This window comes from Podarcis filfolensis (genome assembly GCF_964270895.1).
Source record: "Podarcis filfolensis genome assembly, chromosome: 2".
NCBI lineage: Eukaryota > Metazoa > Chordata > Lepidosauria > Squamata > Lacertidae > Podarcis > Podarcis filfolensis.
Window position 1 is genome coordinate 15,100,312 of NC_139605.1, and position 20,262 is coordinate 15,120,573.

The 20,262-nt window shown below is 42.7% G+C and overlaps 2 protein-coding genes across 2 annotated transcripts in view; both read left to right on the forward strand.

The window, feature by feature from the left end:
• The window catches only part of LOC310757021 (C-type lectin domain family 2 member G-like), a 119,439-nt gene that overhangs the window by 32,818 nt on the left and 66,359 nt on the right, over positions 1-20,262 (forward strand). The gene's annotated exons all lie outside the window — the stretch shown is intronic.
• On the forward strand, positions 3,293-19,325 carry LOC310757246 (killer cell lectin-like receptor subfamily F member 1). The gene is made up of 5 exons (XM_083602534.1): positions 3,293-3,619; positions 12,610-12,708; positions 14,116-14,265; positions 15,880-16,034; positions 18,538-19,325. Exons 1-5 carry the CDS (start codon positions 3,535-3,537, stop codon positions 18,643-18,645), a joined length of 597 nt encoding a protein of 198 aa, XP_083458660.1. The 5' UTR covers positions 3,293-3,534; the 3' UTR covers positions 18,646-19,325.

The window sequence follows — 20,262 nt, forward strand, 5'->3', positions numbered from 1 at the left end:
TCTTGACCCCTCAGCAAACCTTTTATTCCCCCCTTCTCTCCCCCCTTTTTTCTCTCTCTCCCTACCGAAGATTTTTTTGGGGTGGGGGCTGGGAGACTTTTTCTCACACGTGTCTAGAAATCACCTGAAGGGCTGCAGAGATTTCTCGTTGGTGTTGCTGAGAGAGGAAGGGGGGTGGATTTGTGGGAGGAATCAATTGATGGATAGTTGTTTGAAAAGGAATTATGTTAATAATAATAATAATAATAATAATAATAATAATAATAATAATTTATACCCCGCCCTCCCCAGCCAAGGCCGCGCTCAGGGCGGCTAACAAGCAATAATAAAAACAAGTTGAATGATTTCAACTTAAAAACAAAATTAAAATACAACATTAAAATATTGAAACATTAAAATATTAAAATGTAGCCTCATTGCAGGAGGAGAAAGGAAAAAGAAAGAGGGGGAGGGAGGGAATCAAATTGGCTCCAAGCCAAAAGCCCTGCGGAACAGCTCTGTCTTACAGGCCCTGCAGAAAGAAATCAGATCCTGCAGGGCCCTGGTCTCATGAGACAGAGCGTTCCACCAGACCAGAGCCAGTGTTGAAAAGGCCCTGGCTCTGGTTGAAGCCAATCTAACTTCCTTAGGGCCTGGGACCACTAGGGTGTTGCAATTTATGGAACTTGAGGCTCTCTGTGGGGCATACCGGGAGAGGCGATCCTGTAGGTACGAGGGTCCTAGGCCGTGAAGGGCTTTAAAGGTCAAAACCAGCACCTTAAATCTGACCCTGTACTCCACCGGGAGCCAGTGCAGCTTGAAAAGCACTGGGTGAATATGCTCCCATGGCAGGGACCCCGTGAGGAGCCTCGCTGCAGCATTCTGCACCCGCTGGAGTTTCTGGGACAGCTTCAAGGGCAGCCCCGTGTAGAGCAACTTACAGTAGTCAAGCCTGGAGGTGACCGTCGCATGGATCACTGTGGCCAGATCGGGGCGGGAAAGGTAAGGGACCAACTGCTTGATGCGGCGAAGGTGGAAAAATGTCGCCTTGGCTGTTGCTGTAACCTGCGCCTGCATGGAAAGGGAGGCGTCAAGGATTACACCCAAACTCTTAACGGAAGGCACTGGCACTAATTGGGCCCCCGCAAGAGAAGGGAGTTGGTCCCTCATCCCCATGCCATCCCAACCCAGCCATAGGACCTCTGTCTTCGAAGGATTTAGTTTCAATCGGCTCCCACGAAACCATCCAGTCACAGCTTCCAAGCATCTGGTCAGTGTGTCCGGGGCTGAGTCGGTGAAAATTTATTTATAAATTTATAAAAGCAAATTTATTGTATGATGAATTTTCTGGAGCTGGCCGACCTGACCGATAGAATCTGCGAACAGAAGGAGGAGGAATACCAAGAAGAATGGAAGAAATTTAAGGACTATTTAGCAATATATTCTAAGATAACATAAGTAGTATCATTTGTGAGTACCAAATTGGCTTAGGAGTAATATGTTTTAAATTTTATAATATTATGGATATAAGCGAATAGGATAAGAAAGAAAGATGTTAATGATTAAGTTAATTTTATTGAAAATTAGTTTTGGAAAACTGCTACAATGATTCATATGGAAACTCAGTTCAGACGTGGTCTGGTCTTAGCGTAACTCCTCCTCCTGCCCGTGATCACTGAGATCGGGTGTCCCAATACATTCCCCCCTGTGGAACCTGCCCCAGCCATTCTATTGACTGAGGCCCTCTCCCAGGCAGCCCTGACCCTTCCCCTTAAAAAGCAAAATACAAACTATATAATAACTTAACAAAAAATAAAAAAACAAAGCAAAAAACAATTATACTAAAATTAAACTACTCCCCACCCTGACTAAATATTTATTCCACCCCAAGCAGAAATACAATAATAAAATAATATAATATTATATAAAAAACCCACCATTTAAGGTGCAGCAAATGAAATGCCAAAGAAATCACATGGTGAATAAATGAAGAAATAGGAAGAGAAGGGATATTTAATAGAGATATTAATACGGCTTTTAAGAAGACAATAGGACCAAGGAAAACTACGTTAGGAATTTGGAAGAATTGGAATAAAAAATGGATGCCAACATACTCAAGGTGGACGCCATTAAAATATATGCAGGAGGGTCAAAGGGAACCGGGTTGGTGGAAGAAATTAGAGGATCAGGGATTTTATAAATTAAAAGATATGTTCGATGAAGAAGGGAATTTAATTACAAAAAAAGTTTTTTTAGAAAATATAGGAAAACAATATTGGCTGAAAGTGCAAAGACTTTATGATTTAATAAAAACGGAAAGAGCAGAGGAAACGATGAGGACAGAAATGAAAATAGATATGGTGCTGAACAAAAGACAAATAACGGAGAAAGGGATAGCAGGGATGTTATATAAACTGATGATAAGCGACAAAGAAAGAATGATAAGGATTGTTCAGATTAAATGGGAGCAGGAAGGTATGATCCATCCAAACACAGCCCAAGAACTGATGAAGAATATAAACAATATTAAAATAGAAAAGTATAAAGAATTAAGTAGAAAAATTTTATTAAAATGTTATAGAACTCTGGCACAAATGGTGTATATAGTGAAAGGGTTTAGTCCCAAATGCTGGCATTGTGGTCAGGGAAAAGGACTATATTCACACATGTGGTGGGAATGTAATCTGGTTAAGGAATATTGGCAAAAGATCATAAAGGTAATATCTGGATTATTTCAAATGAACATAGAAGTTAATAGGGATTTGTTATTTTCGGGAATACTGGGAAATAGAATCAATAATATGATTCTAGCTGGAATGGCAGTTATTGCTCTGGGATGGAAAGAAAAGGCCAAATGGAATATGGAAAAATGAATATGAATACGTACAATCAGAAATATTCACACAGATAGTAGCAGAGGATAGATGGGAAAATAAATGCCAAAGAATCACAAATAAATGGGCATTTTACAGGAACTGGATAGAAAGGGGGGAAGCCAACCCTAACATACAAGCTCAAATGAAGAGACTGTGTACATGGAAAGATATGAAGAAGGAAGGCCTGACGGGGGGGGGGGGAGGGTTGGAGGGGGGAGGGAGGGAGAAAAAAAGGGGGGGGAAGAAAGAAAGGTAAACTGGATGGTATTTTGAATTGATTTTGTTATGTGAGTCTTTTTTCAGAAACCATATATATTAATACTATGTAGTTATGCATTGTAGTATGAATGAATTTTGTTTGTATTCTTTGTTTTATAGAATATATATAATAATGTTATGTTACTCAGCAAATTTAATAAAACAGTAAAAAAAAGAGTCAAACTCCATTCTAAAAGCTGAACAGTACAAACTGAGCAACTCACAAGAATGTTTTTTTTAAATAAGAACCTGCCCTAACCACCTAATAAGGCTGCGAACGTGTGACTGGTATTGTGGTTGAAGAGAAGAGCTGCTCCGGAAAGAGATGTTTGGCCATCAACTCAGGCTATAGCAGCAAACCTCCAGTGCTCCTTCAACAGCCCTGCTCTCTGAGAGGCTTCTCTGCAGCCTTTGCTTGCCAATGGAGGGCGAAGATGGTTATACTGCTTTGAACTTCCAGTCTAGGAGGGCTGCATCAGGAACTGCCGCTGTGGCTCAGAAACAAGGTACTCAGTTCAGACCCCTTCGTATCTTCCAGTTTTTGTCTGATTCCACTGTAATGTATCGGTTGACAGACGGACATGATTTTCCTTTCCCTTTAGATTTATCCTGTTTGTAGAAAGTTCGTTTGTCCCTTTATAAGCAGTATTTTTGTTTGAATAACGAGACAGAAATACAGAAGGGTGCATGGCACCTAGGGATGGGGAAGAATTTCAGTTTTGTTTGCATTTTCATGAGAAACAACCAAAATTGCACTATTCGAAACAAAACTGTATTTCAAAATTCGCACTTGTGTTTGAATTTTGCAATGCAGTTCTTCAGCCACAAAATATGCACAAATATGCATATACTGGTGTCTATAAAAGTGCAGACACTCATTTAAATAACATAGAAAAATTCAGAGGAAATCACTTACAAAAATGTGTATACATGAAACCTCCATATAAAAATGTGGGAGAAATCTGAAGTAAATGCGGATGAATTTTCATTTAAAATAAATAAATGGTTGGAAGCAACCCACAATGTTAAAGCTGACTTTTTAAATGATCAGTGCCACACAAGTGTGAAGAATTTCTGAACAGGTAAAGGGAGAGGGAATTGTCATTTGAAGTTCACATAAAAATAAAATCAAGATCTGGCTGCATGTTTTTAAACATGATGGGAGCAGAAATGTTTCAATATTCAATTTATTCCTTGTAAAGAAACCTGGAGTTATTTCTGATCATAAACAAGTGCATTTATGTACCCAGTAATACCTCTATGATTCTCAGCACAATTTCCTTCCATGTGGTATTTGTTATTTTGTATCCCCCCCAAAAAATAACAAAAAAGCAGAAACAGGACCAAGGATGTCATTTGTTCTTTTATAACAAGTTTGTTGTCTTGATTTCTTATTATTCCGGTGAGTTTTGTCATTTCTGCATAGTCCATTAATTTCTGTAGCCAGTCTTTTCTCTTCTGGACTTCTTTTCATTTGAGGGCAAATAACGTTCTTGCAGCTGTAGTTGCATACATAAATAAATTTCTGTACTGTTTAGGTAGTTCTAATCCTATAATTCCCAAAAGAAAAGCTTCTGGGTTTGTTTTTTACAAATGTGTTATTTTAAAGAATTTTAGAAAGCAATGGAAACGGTTCAGTGAATATTTACAAATAAATTGTAATCAGACATTAAGACATTGGCAGGATTATTTTAAATAACTGCAGTTGTTGCTTTTTTAAAAAACATATATAAGATAAATATGAGAATAAAATAATAAGTGAAGATAAATTGGAGTATGCAGGAAATGATGAAAATAAATGTAAGGAACCACAGAAAGAGAGGGAAGGTAGCCGAGGTTTGATATATTAGAATTATTGTTGAACTATTGTAACATATGTATATGAAAATTATAAGTAAGATTTTTTTTTTAAGGATGGCAAATTGAGAACAATGCAAATAAAATTAGATATGCTGGTTAGCTTGGAAAATAAGATGTTATAATATGCTCTTATTCAAATTCAAAGCATGCATGTAGCATGCACATAGATGGGTCTTTGCTTGTTGCTTCTGCAACATTTCACACTCCTTCCCCCAGCCTAGCGAAGAAAAAACGCTTCTGTAGATGATGCACTCAATGTCCTGGCCAAGGCACAGTTTAAAGGTGTGAGCCTGTTGCCTGACCACCCGCTCCACCCACATCCTTTTCCTATGTACCTACTGAGCCACGGAGGCGACTCATGGTGAAAACTAAGCGCCTGCCTGTCCTTTGCTCTGCTAACACCTGTTCCCCAGTGTGCCTGCCCAGCAAAGGTTGGTGACTCATTTCTTTCACTGCAACCCAGGACACGTTTTCAAATGCAATGGCCAAATCCATCTGGCGCTCCATTTCTTTTTGTCAGGTTAATGAGCTATATTGGTAGTCAACTAGATAACTGAATGGGCAGAGTAACTTCCATTTGGACCATGTCTGTCTTACCAGGCACATCTCATGCCTGTAGGAAGGGATTTGCACTGGCTGCCCATTAGACATCAAGGCGGATTTTTAAGGTCTTCTTATTTACGTATAAAGCCCTAAACAGCTCTGGACCAGATTTCCTAAAAGAACAACTTCCCTTTCGTTGTCAGGTAAGAGCATTAAAACAACCAATGAAGCCCAATTAGTCTTGCCCCATTTTCCTGATTCTTGGCTTTTGGGAGGTGGGCTCCTTTCACTGATAGCACTAGCAATATGGAGGGCACTCCATGATGAAATACAAGCATATTCATCTCTATTGGCATTCTGTGGGCTTTTGAAGATGCCCCTGTTTACGTAGATTTCTCAGCATAAATCTCATGTTTTAATTACTGTCATGTTTAAAAGGCATTTTTATCGCATGTTTTCATTGGGCATGCTTATGTCTCGATGCAATGGTTTTATTGTGCGTTTTAATGGTGATAATATCAAATTAAAGATACAAACATGTCAATTTACAAAATAAAAAGGAGGTTTTATCAGGCAAATAGATTACAGTATTGGAATGAAATTTCCATAGCTATTGGCTGCAAGACTTCTTGCAACAGGGTACTGAAATTAGACCATTTGGGGAATGCATATAAATATTCCCATGCTCACCAGCTGCCAGATACATCTGTCAATAGGCATGATTTTTTCAACCACTTTGGATGGTACACTTTCTGTGAATATATAGCCTAGTTGGTTAGAACATGGTGCATATACTGCCTAGGTTGCAGGTTTGATTCCTGTATGCTAGAACTGCATAGATTGGACTAGATCTTCCTCAGGGTCCCTCCAATGCTACAATTCTATGTTTCTTCTACACAAAAATCAATGTCACACCTCCACTTTTTCCCCTAAATAAAAATAGCAAAGTATTTCAACCTGCTTCTTATCAGTGGATGGATGTTTTCTGAAGATTTTTAAAAATCAAACTAATACAAAACATCAGAAATAAAAGATGGTTTGCTTCCTCTCTTCTTCGCTGTATTTCTCTTCCCTGCTTTTGAGAAAGCATGCTGCTGACAGCTGACAGTCACATCAGCAGTGGAGAAAATCTGCATCAAAAATACACACACAACAGACACCAGAAAGCTACAATATATATTCAGTCAGGCCATATAGCAAGAGGAGCACAAAATCAACGACAGCAAGCTGAGCATAGTCAAGGGGTTACGACTGGAGATCCAGAACAAACTAATAAATGCTGGATTCTCTCTCTTTTCTGTCTCCTGTGTCTCATTGGCAAAATCCAGGAAGAACAGGTTTCAGACCTGCAACAACCCCATCATGCGAATTCAAACCGCCGACCTTATGATCTGCAAGCCCAAGAGGCTGAGTGGTTTAGACTACAGCGCCACATGTGTCCTTAGTAGTGCTGCTGCACTAGTTGTTAGCTTATGGCCTACATATTTGTTTCATTTTTGTATTTCTTGTGCAACTCAAGGTGGTGTATGCAGATGGTGGTGCATCCCAAGTGTTCTCCTTTCAGACCCAGTCCTCCTTAGCATGGTTGCTCTGTCAAGTGTCCCTCGGACCACAACCTGAGACTTGACATAGTGGAGACAGTCTGCTCATTCTGGCACCACTTATCTCAACTTCTACTTTTCTACGCCTCTGTCCTCATCATAACAACGAAAGGATGTTTCACTTCACTTCCCCCAGCTTCGCTTTTCCTGAAGCACGCAGACCAAACAAACCCAGGCACTGGAAGGAACGGGCTGTTTCTCAAAGTGCAGGTTGGACGCTACATTTGCCCACAGGAAATTGAGGCCTAGAGAGTAATCTAGGGCAGCCTCAAAGTGAGACGGCAGTTGAGAGAACCAGCAACTCTAGGAAAGTTGACATGAACGAAGGACCTTTTCTTTCTCCCTGAAGAAAGAAAAGTTCCTAATTCATGTCAGGCATGAAGTAACTTTAAAAGACTTCATTTGAGATATTACAGCATTTCTGGTGGGCTGGAAGCTACACGTGGGCCTTGGGCCATTTTCAGGTGTGTCACAGTGCCATGGCCTACCCTTCAGTGCCTCCTCAACCTGTTCCACTTCCTAGCCATCCCACAGCCTTTTTGTTGGAGCAATGCCAGCACCAGCAACTCCTTGGATGCTGAGGAAAGGAGGGTGGGAGCCAGAGAAGTTGGTGGAGGGTCAGGGATGGGGGAAAAGGTCTCCTTCCTCTGAAGAAAAATGTCCAGAGGAGATGTTGAATAAAACTAGGGGGAAATGTTAATATTTGATATCATCATTATTAAGTTGTGGGTGGACATAGCAGTTGACACAGAGATTATTCCAAGTGGTTCTTTATAGTAAGCTGGAACTGAACTGAACTCAACTGAACTGAACAGCTCAGCCGGCCTGCTTTTATAAGCAGCCGGCTGTCAACATTGTAACAACAACACCCCAGGGTTTCCCGTCTAAATCAACTGAAGTGGACCTGAGTGAAAACTATATACACAATACCCCCTGGTGGCCAGGGTGAGAACTTAATTACATAACAATCATCATCAATAAATCAGCTGGAAACAGAAGAAAAGTGAGGAAAGTTGTTACAGGAGGAAGAAATGAAGATAAAAGGACAAGAGAGGATGGATGAAAGAAACTAGAAGTTTGGGTGTGGTGGGGGAATAAGATACAAGTTAAGTGTGAAAAGAGAAGGGGGGAGAAATTTCAGGAGACGAGTGAAAATACTTTGATAGACATGTGGGTGTAGGAAGGGAGAAATTGAAAATAAAAATCCTTTTTCCATTTCAGATCCTTCTAAATCAGCAAGTTCTCCTAAAATGGGCAGGCTGAGTCACATTCCCTCCAGAGCAAATGCCTCTATTTAACCTGAGGAAAACTGAGCTACACATAGAACTCCTTACCAGAAGGAAGAATTTAACAATTTCCAACGATGGAGTAGTGTATGTAATTTCCATCTGGTTATGTGAAACTCGGCCTACATCCGCCGCCATTTTGTGACCAGCTCTGTCCCTGCAACGCCATTTTGTGATTGCTGAGCCTCAGTCACTTTCAGTCATTTCAAGGGCCTGGGAGCAGTACGTTTGAGAATCCCCATGTTAGTGTATAAAGAACTAAAAGGCCAGGACAAGGTTAGCTGGAGGGCTTCCTTGTACTTTATTCACTGGCTAGATCACTGTGATCATCTAGAATAGCCCTCTTGATTTTCCCCACAGATATACTGTATCTTATTCATTTAGTTTCTACATGAACTACTAAGGCTTTTAGTGTTGCGGCACCAGTTCTCTGGAACACTGCTACAATTGCCCACTAACAACTGCAGTATTTCATCACCTGCTGAAAACTTTTCTGTTTCAGCAAGCATTTTTAGAGATTTGAATTTTTTTCAACCTTGGTCATTTGTTCAGTATTTTATGATTTTACAATTTCATGGTGCTTTGGTAATTTCACTGCACGCTGCACCATACAATTAGCAATTCATTACTATTCTTAAGAATAAAATAAAATGCAGATTTTGGCACATAGAATTCTGCTTTTTCCATTACTCCCCCTCCCACCAGTTACCAGTTATTTGTGCTGCACTGCACCGCAAAACCTTTTTTTTTTTTGACACTTTGCAAAGCTTCAGAAGCGACTTGTCAACATTCGCAGCAGGACCTCTGCTCATTTGCCTCTAATGCGGTAAATAACTGTTATAAAAAGGAACAGCAACACCACCGAAGTGTGGGCCTCCGGTTGTGACCCTAATTGAGAAAATGTAGCTCATTTTTGTTCTGAATTATAGTACTCAAGGGCCAGGCACCTCAAGGAGCTGATTTTTGCCTGGAAAGAAAGGGTAGCAAATTGCTAGTTATTTAATTTGCCGTCATTTTATTTCCTTCTTCCAGGGAGAGGTACTTGTGGGATTTTCTGCCTCAGGTGCCAATATAACTTGGCTGGCTTTCAGAAAGATGCACCTTGCCACAGTGGTGGCCTCAGGGTGTGTGTTTGTGTGTTTGTGTGTTTGTGTGTGTGTGTGTGTGTGTGTGTGTACCATTTGCTGCTTCACCTCAGGCAGCAAAATGACCTGGACAAAGCCTGACCAAGAATGAGGTGCTGTTTAATAACTTGCCATTCATGTTTTGCCATTAAAACAAATATGTGGGTTTCAAAGTGGGGAACTTGTATCCCTCCCAAGTTGTTGGAATCCAACTCAAACCAGCTGCCCCAGCTTACACGGCACATACTGTATTTTTCACTCTATAAGACGCACCTTTCCCCTCCTAAAAAGTAAGGGGAAATGTGTGTGCGTCCTATGGAGTGAATGCAGGCTGCGCAGCATTCACTGAAGCAAAAGCAATGCGAAGCCTCGTGAGCACAGCGGGACTGCTCCCACTGCGCTCAGGAGGCTTTGGGCAGCTATCCCTGAAGCCAGGAGAGCAAGAGGGATCGGTGCGCACTGATCCCTCTTGCTCTCCTGGCTTCACTTCGCTGGAGCGGAACTGTGAGAGGGAAAGCTGCACAGCGCCCCTTCAGTGAAGCGGCAGGAGAAACGGAGCCCCTTCCATTTCTTCTCCCGCTTTCCTGGAGAGGCGCTGAGCAGAGAGGGAGAGAATTTTTCCCCCTTGTTCTCCTCCTCTAAAACTAGGTGCGTCTTATGGTCAGGTGCGTCTTAATGAGCGAAAAATACGGGAATCAGATATTGTTGAAGTTGCATCCCTGCAATGTCTGGAGCATGGGTAAGCAACCTAAGGCCCAGGGGCTGGATACGGCCCAATTGCCTTCTCAATCTAGCCCACAGACAGTCCAGGAATCAGCGGTTTTTTTTACATGAGTGGAATGTGTCCTTTTATTTAAAATGCCTCTCTGGGTTATTTTTGAGGCCTGCCTGGTGTTTTTACATGAGTAGAATGTGTGCTTTTATTTAAAATGCATCTCTGGGTTATTTGTGGGGCATAGGAACTCGTTCATATTTTTTTCCAAAATATAGTCCGGCCCCCCACAAGGTCTGAGGGACAGTGGACTGCCCCCTGCTGAAAAAGTTTGCTGACCCCTGGTCTGGAGGGTCACAGGTCCATCTCCCGGCATTTAAGCAACTGACTTTAATGAAATGAAAGCACACAAAAGGTTTTAAAAGAAGGTGGTGGGCTTTTATGAGTTTGACCAAACTGCGGGAGGCAGTGGAAGACAGGAGTGCCAAACTGAAGGAAGAATGGGAGAGAATGTAACACTTTCTCACCATGTTTCTGAAGTGGTACCCACTAAAGGGAGGAGGGAATGAGGAAGGTGTTTCTGCATCTGAAGTATGGAACAAAGACTTGCTGCATCATTTCCTGCTAATTCCAAAGAGAATTGGGATAATCTGTGGATAATCCCTTTGTGGTGGGCCAGCACATTTAAACTGAGGTTCAGTAGTGAATTTTTGTTGACAGTCTCACATGTAAAGAAATGAAGCAATAATTCCCCGTTCTACCGTATGCATTTTCTTTAAATGTAAAGGACTGGTGAACAGGAACTTTGGAGAACTTGCACCTCTTCAACAGATGACCTGATACCATACAAGTTCATATCACACACACACACACACACATGAGCATAACACCAATTTTTGTCTTCCTATGTTTTTTCATGTGCAATTCAAGATACTTATCATTATCTACAAACTGGGACCCGAACATATTTGCATGGGAGTATTTTCACTCTTGTGAATTCATCTAAATTTGTTAGAATCTCCAGGAAGACTTGGCAAAAGGTGCCATCTATTGGGGATGTTAAATTGATGGTGATGGAAGCAGAATCTCCCTCTCTCTCTCTCTCTCTCTCTCTCTCATGCACACACACACACACACACACACACACACACACACACACACACCTGTATCTACTTTCTGGACTTCTCTTCCAGATACTGCCCCTCTGAGCAAATCTCTACCTGCCTTTAGAAGGCATGTGGAAACATTTTCGTTCAGATTTGCATATGTGTGGTGAACGGGTTTGTGCTCTGTTGCTTTAAAGATTTATTTTTGTGGTTGACACTGCTCTGATTTTGCCGAATTTGGTTTTATGTATTTTGTTGTACATTGGCTCTGGAGTTTCTGAGGAAAGGCAGCTGAGAAACAAATGCCTTGCTGCTATTTACTTACTTACTTACTTGCTTGCTTGCTTGCTTGCTTGCTTGCTCGTTGGTTTTGTTATGTATTTCTATGCCACATAGGTCACCTGGTAGGAGCATGGGACTCTTAATCTCAAGGATGTGGGTTTGAGCCCCACATGGGGTGAAAGATTCTTACATTGCAGGGGGTTGTACTGGGTGGTCTTTGTAGTCCCTTCCAACTCTAGAATTCTGTGATTCTGGCCAAGGGATATCTAAAATGGTTCACAAAATAACCAGAAAATAAGTACAATAAAACCCAAACTGCACTAATCAGGGAACAAAATTAAGAAAAAATGTATTTAAAAATGGCACCAGGCTTAATAAAGAAGGAGGGTGAAAAGGTGGGGGCAGCACTAAATGAGCAAAAGAAGGAAAAGAAGAGGCAAAGTAGAGCCGGCTCTACCATCAGGCAAAGTGAGAAAAATTGGTTTGCCTCAGGTGCCAAAATGTCTTGGGCTAGCCCTAGTTTAGGCAGTAGAGAGTACAGTACATTTTAGCATTCAGCTAAAGGATTCTGGGCACAGTTCAGTCCACTGATAACTGTTGGAGGCTGGGCTAAACAGCCATTTGATCCTCTACAATTCAATAAATTATCACAGGTGCACACCCAGTTCTTAGTGGTCTCATTTTGGCTCCATTCCTTCTCACCAGTTAAATTCACTATTGGAGGCAGAGATGCCTTGCAGGCAAAGAGCCCCTGGTTCATTCTCTGGCCAGATAAGACCCCTACCTGAAGCCCTGGAGAGTCATAACTAGACAGACAATACTGAGCTAGATGGAGTAACAGTCTGAGCTGATGCAAGGCACTTCCTTATGTCCCTATTTCATAGCAGAATTCTCCATCAAGGCCCTGCAATGCAGAGTTAAAAGCTGAACACAGGGCTGCCTTGGAACATTATCCCCAATCTTTTCACCTGTGTTTTTGCAGAACACCAACTGTGCCCACGCTGGCATGGAATTATGCTGCAGGTTGGATGGGCTGGAAACATTGTCCTGGTGGCAGCAGTGATAGTGATGGGAGTTTGGGGTAAGTATCATAACGTGAGATTTGCACAAGACTTAATAATGAACTTCCCTGGGGCCCTGGGTGCCTGGGCACCCACAAAATTCTCCAGGAAGGTGCCAGGCACCCACAAATTTCGGTGTCAAGGCCATGCATGCTGCGTGGGCCCCCACGGTTGCAGGGCCAAGCTGGCACTCCTAATTAAGTTGCTCATTTTGTCTAGCAGAGGCAAGAGGTAGAATCAAACAACAAAGAGCACAGTAACCCATACTAATCTGCCTGAGCTTTAAAATGATAGGATTATAGATTAAAGCAGTGTAATAGGGAAGAAGAAGAAGAAGAGTTTGGATTTGATATCCCGCTTTGTCACTACCCGAAGGAGTCTCAAAGCGGCTAACATTCTCCTTTCCCTTCCTCCCCCACAACAAACACTCTGTGAGGTGAGTGGGGCTGAGAGACTTCAGAGAAGTGTGACTGGCCCAAGGCCACCCAGCAGCTGCATGTGGAGGAGCGGGGAAGCGAACCCAGTTCACCAGATTACAAGTCCACCGCTCTTAACCACTACACCACACTGGCCCACACTGGGAGGTCCACAAAGAACCTACACATTGCACCCAGATAGAGAGATAGATGATGGATAGATAGATGATAGATATAAATAGATGATAGATATAGATAGATGATAGATACATGATAGATGATAGATAGATAGATAGATAGATGATAGATAGATAGATAGATAGATGGTAGATAGATAGATAGATAGATAGATAGATAGATAGATAGATAGATGATAGATAGATAGATAGATGATAGATAGATAGATGATAGATGATAGATAGATAGATAGATATATACAGCAGCACAGTTTAGATATGGTGGAGGTGCAGAGCACCAAATCAGAAAGTGCTTTATATTTTTTGGGGTCTGATTTTTGGAAAACTGTAATAAATTAATTAAACTTACAACAGGCAAAAACATTGCTTTTAAGTTTTGAATTTTATTTTATGCTGTTTTGCTTTATTGTGATTTTTTAAAACAAAATATTGTTATTTTACATTGGTGATTTGCTCATTTTACAGAGCTGCTTTGAAAGGATAATGATTCTGAAATAAATAAAAATATAAAATATCTTGGCCCCTTGCTGTCTTTGGAAGGACAGCTTGGTATTTGCAAAGCATCTTGGTATTTGCAAAGCAAGTCAAGAGAGCAGCTTCTCCCAACCTGGTGCCCTCTCTGTTCTGGACTAAAACTCCCACTAGTCCCATCATGGCCATGCTGGCTGAGGCTGCTGGAAGTTGTAGTTCAAGACACTTAAAGGACCCCAAAGTGGAGGGCGCTGTGGTGGTTGCTCATCAGCCAGCAGTACTATCAAGCTTTAAACTTACAACATAGTAAAAAAAAATCTGCCTAAATCTTTCTCCTCCCCAGTTATAAATAAAACTCCACAGGATCCTGAAAAACAGGTCAAAGCATCTGAATGGTCTCCAAACACAACTCAGTACAGCCCTGCAGGATGTGAAGGAAACAAAGCGTCAGAGGATTTCAGGTCTACTCTGAAAGAAAAATTGTGTGAGACGGGTAAATCCATTTCCTAAGTTACTGCGACATGCTTATGCCTTTGATCTGCCTCTGCTGCGCTTTCCAAATAAACTGTTGTTACTAAATATATATATATATATTCTAAATGTATCGCGACACCTAGTGCTCAGCTCCGGAAAATGCAGCCTTGAAAGAAATTTTCAGCTGAAGTACAATAAGCCCACAACTGATACAGGGGTTACGTTGTGGGGATTGTGCCTAAAGCCGGAATTGCATATAGTCAAAGCACTAAAGTCACTTTTCTCAGAACCCCCGTCCCCTGTATTTTATTTTTTTGCCACACGTGGACAGCTGAACATGTTAAATGCGAGTAAGTTATGGGCTTAATGCGCTGGAGATTGTTTCTATTATTTTAACATTTGGTAGGGCCGGCCCAAGACATTTTGGCACCTGAGGCAAACCACAAAATGGCGCCTTCCCCACCAGGGAAGAAGGGGTGTTTGAACTTTGGGAACAAATCAACCTTACCTGAGAGGTGAAGTGGGAATCAAAGGCTATCATGGGGAGGGGGAGGCAAACCCTCTGAATCACGCTGGCTGCAGGTACAGATTAGAAGACCCCAGAGGGCAGCCCCTGCCATTTCCTTCCAGTGGGGAAGACTAGTATTGCGTCCTATTTGTCAAGAGGCAAATGTAGAGGGGGCATTGCAGTGTGACGCTGAGGAGCCATGAAATCCACCCTCCAATGATGGCGCCACAGTCATTGTTGCCACCATGGTTGCAACAGTAGTGGGCAATGTATCCTTGGATGCTGGATCTGCTGCACCTATGGATCCGGCCGCCTGAAACACACATAGTAAACAATGTAAGATTAACACCTTTTCCTGCCCAAAGGATTTATATTCTGCGTTAGACTGAGGGAAAGGGGGGAACCTGGCATTTATGCTAAGAATAAACTTCCCACAATCTCATTTGATGAGTTTTCAGTTTCTCTGCATTTGTTCTAGAGCAGCTTTCTCAACCTGTGGGTCCCCAGATGTTGTTGGACTACAACTCCCATCACCTCTAGCTAGCAAGGCCGGAGCTCAGGGATGATGGGAGTTGTAGTCCAACAACATCTGGGGACCCACAGGTTGAGAACTGCTGTTCTAGCGTCACAGGCAATCCTAACCCCCTAGTGTTTATAATGGGAAGGAGAGGTCACTAGACTGGTGTATAAGGCCTTCTCCACCCATCTGTCCACTGCTGATAGTGCAGCAAATCACAAATTGATTTGAAAACGTAGAGAATTGAACTTAACACGGGGAAAATGAGTAACTGAGGGGAGGGAGAATGGAACAACTGCTTATATGTAGCCCTACTCCCAGCCTGAGGTTTGGCTTGCCCTGTGCATATCTTTGGCCACATTCTGTTTGCTGAGCTTCAGTTCTTTGAAACTGACAGAATACCATACATTTACGACTAAAACCACCAAGACTTCTGTTATTCTCCAGCTAACAATCAATAATATGCAAATAACATTGTTCTGCAAACTGCTGTGAGAGATCTGCTGCGAGAGTGCTCACGAAGCTGAATGGTGAAAGACTAGCCTGAAAAGTACAGATTGTGTGAGGTATAAATCCAAATTAAAAACAATGGGAATTTTTCTTCTTAGGGAATGGAAGCTGCCACCTGTGCCCCATGCAGTGGCGTATGCACAAGAATAAATGCTACTGGTTTTCTGAAACAATTCAGTCCTGGGAGAAGAGCAAGGAAGACTGTATAGCCAAGAAGTCTCACCTACTAATAATTGATGATCAGGAGGAAAAGGTACAAAATATTCAATCCTGACAAGGAATTTTTACTCTTTCACACTTTTATCTCTGTTACAGAATGTTTACTCTTTCGCCCTTATTAGTGCGTAAACCAGCAATGTGAAGGATCACTGTCAAAATTAGTATACACTACACTGTAGTTTTGAAGAGGCACTGAAGTACGTATGGGGAGATCCATCTGTTCATGTGATTACACCTCATAAGAGGAACCCAGGTGATCAGGCCAAAGGCTCATCTAAGTCTAGCAGTCCGTTCCCACAGTGGCCAACCAGATCCTTGCAAGGAAGCATGTTGCATGTAATCTAGTCAGAAGGTTATCAACACATGAACAGCAGTGCATGTAGCTACCTTAGATGGGGAAAGATTAAAAGTATTGCTAAGGAGATCGCTCCATCAGAGCAAGCATCTTTGCTTGCCTAATGGAACTATCTCGTCCTCTCCCCCCCCATGTGCTGTTCTGGGGTTCTCCTGACCCCCAAGAGCCAATTTGGGGGAGGAAGCAGGAGTCATTGCACTGACAACTACTAATGCAGTTATTGTGGGAATGTTGAGGAAAGTAGGAGAGAATGCATAAATACAGTGGTACCTCGGGTTACAGACGCTTCAGGTTACAGACTCCGCTAACCCAGAAATAGTACCTCGGGTTAAGAAATTTACTTCAGGATGAGAACAGAAATCGTGCTCCGGTGGCACAGCGGCAGCGGGAGGCCCCAGTCCAAAATTGCCTCCTGATACATCAGCCCTGTTGAATTCAGTGGGGTTACCTTGTTCAACACTTCATTCCTTTTCATTTTCTTATATTCCTGTTCCATCTTTCTTCCATCATGGAAGATGCCATTCCTCCATCACATGGGGTTCCCAGGCAGTCATTCGTCCAGGTATTGACCAGACCTTGACCTGCTTAGCTTCAGCAAGACCTTCAGGGCATACTGAGGAATTTCAATGTACAGTGGTACCTAAGGTTACATACGCTTCAGGTTAAAGACTCCGCTAACCCAGAAATAGTACCTCGGGTTAAGAACTTTGCTTCAGGATGAGAACAGAAATCGTGCTCCGGTGGCACAGCGGCAGTGGGAGGCCCCATTAGCTAAAGTGGTGCTTCAGGTTAAGAACAGTTTCAGGTTAAGAATGGACCTCCAGAACGAATTAAGTTCTTAACCCGAGGTACCACTGTATTGTCCTTCCTCACTCACGCTAGTGAGTAAGCAGCAGAGCACATTTCCTTGCACATTGCTGGAAGCAAGTTGATGCATTCATTTAAGTTAAGCGATCCAATCTGGCTTGTCCAGTCTAGAATGTTCCTGGTAAGTTTCCCCTCCTAATATTATAATAACACAACAGTCATCTTTAAAAATAAGAGTAAAGTTCACTTACATTCAGTTCATAGCAGTATTTGGAGAGCAAAGAAGTCTGAGCTAGTCCTCTGACTTTCTACCTTGTGGCTTCCATCCTCTGTAAGGATGAGCCATGTAAGAGCCAGAAGAGGAGTCCCAAAGGAGAAAATGGAAAAGGGGAAGATGGCTGTGTGGCTGGACCTTTTGTAGGGTCTGCTAGGGTCACGCCCATCTACCTGGTCACACACAGGGGGAGGAGGCTCCAGAGCAGGTATGACAGGAAGTCCTCCCTGTCTGGAGCAACGTTCCCCTGTGTACCTATCCACTCTAGGTAACAGGAAATGTTGCATTTGACTGCTTCAGTGGCCATATATCCCACAACTCTTTAGTTGAATCTGACCCATTAGCCACAGCTGACTTACCAGCCAAAGCTGATTAAAAGGCACTCCTTGCCACAGAGGCCACCTGCACCTCAAGTGACAACAGTGGTTCAAGATGTAGTACCTCCAAGCTACATAAAGGTAAAGGTAAAGGTACCCCTGCCCGTCAGGGCCAGTCGTGACCGACTCTAGGGTTGCGTGCTCATCTCGCTCAAGAGGCCGGGAGCCAGTGCTGTCCGGAGACACTTACGGGTCACGTGGCCAGCGTGACAAAGTTGCATCTGGCGAGCCAGCACCAGCGCAGCACACGGAACGCCGTTTACCTTCCCGCTAGTATCTATTTGCACTTTGACGTGCTTTCGAACTGCTATGTGGGCAGGAGCTGGGACCGAAGGACAGGAGCTCACCCCGTCGCAGGGATTCAAACCGCCAACCTTTCGATCAGCAAGTCCTAGGCACTGTGATTTTACCCACAGCGCCACCCGCATCCCTGGTCTATTCCCTGGATCTGAGAACCACTCACCCACAAAGCTATGTGCTAAGACCTATTCCCCAGCTCCCCGTCCACCACACAGCAAGGTCTTTGCTTGGGGTCCACATCCTGTTTATGCAGTGTTTTTTTCTGGGGGGTACGCAGGGGTATGCATACCCCTAAACATTTTGTGAATCTAAGTTTGGCCTCATTGAGGGGCAGTATTTCAATACAAGTAGGAAAATGAGAGTACCCCTAAACATTTTTAAAGAAAAAAACACTGTGTTTATGTAATTAAATCATATTTTATAGGAATTCACCCAGAAAAATGGGAAATTAGTATGGATTGGACTTATCGTGTCATCGCCAAAGAAGAAATGGATCTGGATCAACGGCTCTTTGTTACAGGAGAAATTGTGAGTACTGAAACACCCGTGTAGGGGAAATTGTGCAAATCAATAGTTTTGCATGATGAACTTGCAAGAAGAGCTATGAAAAGGAAAACTGTAGAGGTTACCATGTCTATACACTTCTTAAAGGTATTGTAGCTCTGCTCATCTTTACTACACAAAGCATACACCTGAAAGACTAAGAGCCCAGTCCAAAATTGCCTCCTGATACATCAGCCCTGTTGAATTCAGTGGGGTTCCCTTGTTCAACACTTCATTCCTTTTCATTTTCTTATATTCCTGTTCCATCTTTCTTCCATCATGGAAGATGCCATTCCTCCATCACATGGGGTTCCCAGGCAGTCATTCGTCCAGGTATTGACCAGACCTTGACCTGCTTAGCTTCAGCAAGACCTTCAGGGCATACTGAGGAATTTCAATGTACAGTGGTACCTCAGGTTACATACGCTTCAGGTTACAGACTCCGCTAACCCAGAAATAGTACCTCGGGTTAAGAACTTTGCTTCAGGATGAGAACAGAAATCGTGCTCCGGTGGCACAGCGGCAGTGGGAGGCCCCATTAGCTAAAGTGGTGCTTCAGGTTAAGAACAGTTTCAGGTCAAGTACGGACCTCCGGAACAAATTAAGTACTTAACCTGAGATGCCACTGTACGGTCATACCTCGGTTTACAGCCGCTTCAGGTTGCATTTTTTTGGGTTGCAGACCGCCGAAACCCAGAAGTACCGGAACGGGTTACTTCTGGGATTCGGTGGTCGCGCGTGCGCAGAAGCGCTAAATCGCACTTTGCCAATGCACAGAAGTGCCAAATTGCAACCCGTCCATGTGCAGACGTGCAGACCCAGGATGCGAACGTGGCTCCTGCATGGATCATGTTCGCAACCCAAGCGTCCACTGTATACATACACTGACTGCTGTTTCATTCCTTCTTGTCACAGATTTCTAGCAATGCAACCTGAGGAAGGCATCTGTGCTGCCCTTCAAGACAATAAAATCTATCCCGAGCTGTGCAGCACACATCTTCACTGGATGTGTCAGAAGGAATCTGTACTCCTTTGAGTATCTTCATGTGTCCCCATTCGTAATTAGCTACACGCTCTCCTTTAGACATCTTGTTCTCTGTACTAAAAAAACCCTCAAGGACCTTCTTGATGGCTGCTCCCAGACTTTGGAATTCCCTCCCCAGAGAAGCCAGACTGGCTCCCTCCTTGTTGTCCTCCCGCTGGCAGGTGAAGACTTTCTTGTTCCAACAGGCTCTGGAGAACTGACTGCTTCTAATGAAAGGGCTGGTGCCATGCTGTTTTTATTGTGATCATTTGTATGGTTTTAATAGATTAAATATATGTATATATGTAATTTTAATTCTATCAGTGTTTGTTTGTTTATTTGTTTTTCTTATTTGTTTTTAGCTGTTCTTCTTTTTCTCTGTAAGCCATCTCGAGTCCCTGTCAGGGGAAAAGGCAGAGTATGTATGTATGTATGTATGTATGTATGTATGTATGTATGTATGTATAAATAAATAAATAAATAAATAAAATAATAATATAGTCGTACCAGTGTGGTGTGGTGGTTAAGAGTGGTAGTCTCGTAATCTGGTGAACCGGGTTTGATTCCCCGCTCCTCCACATG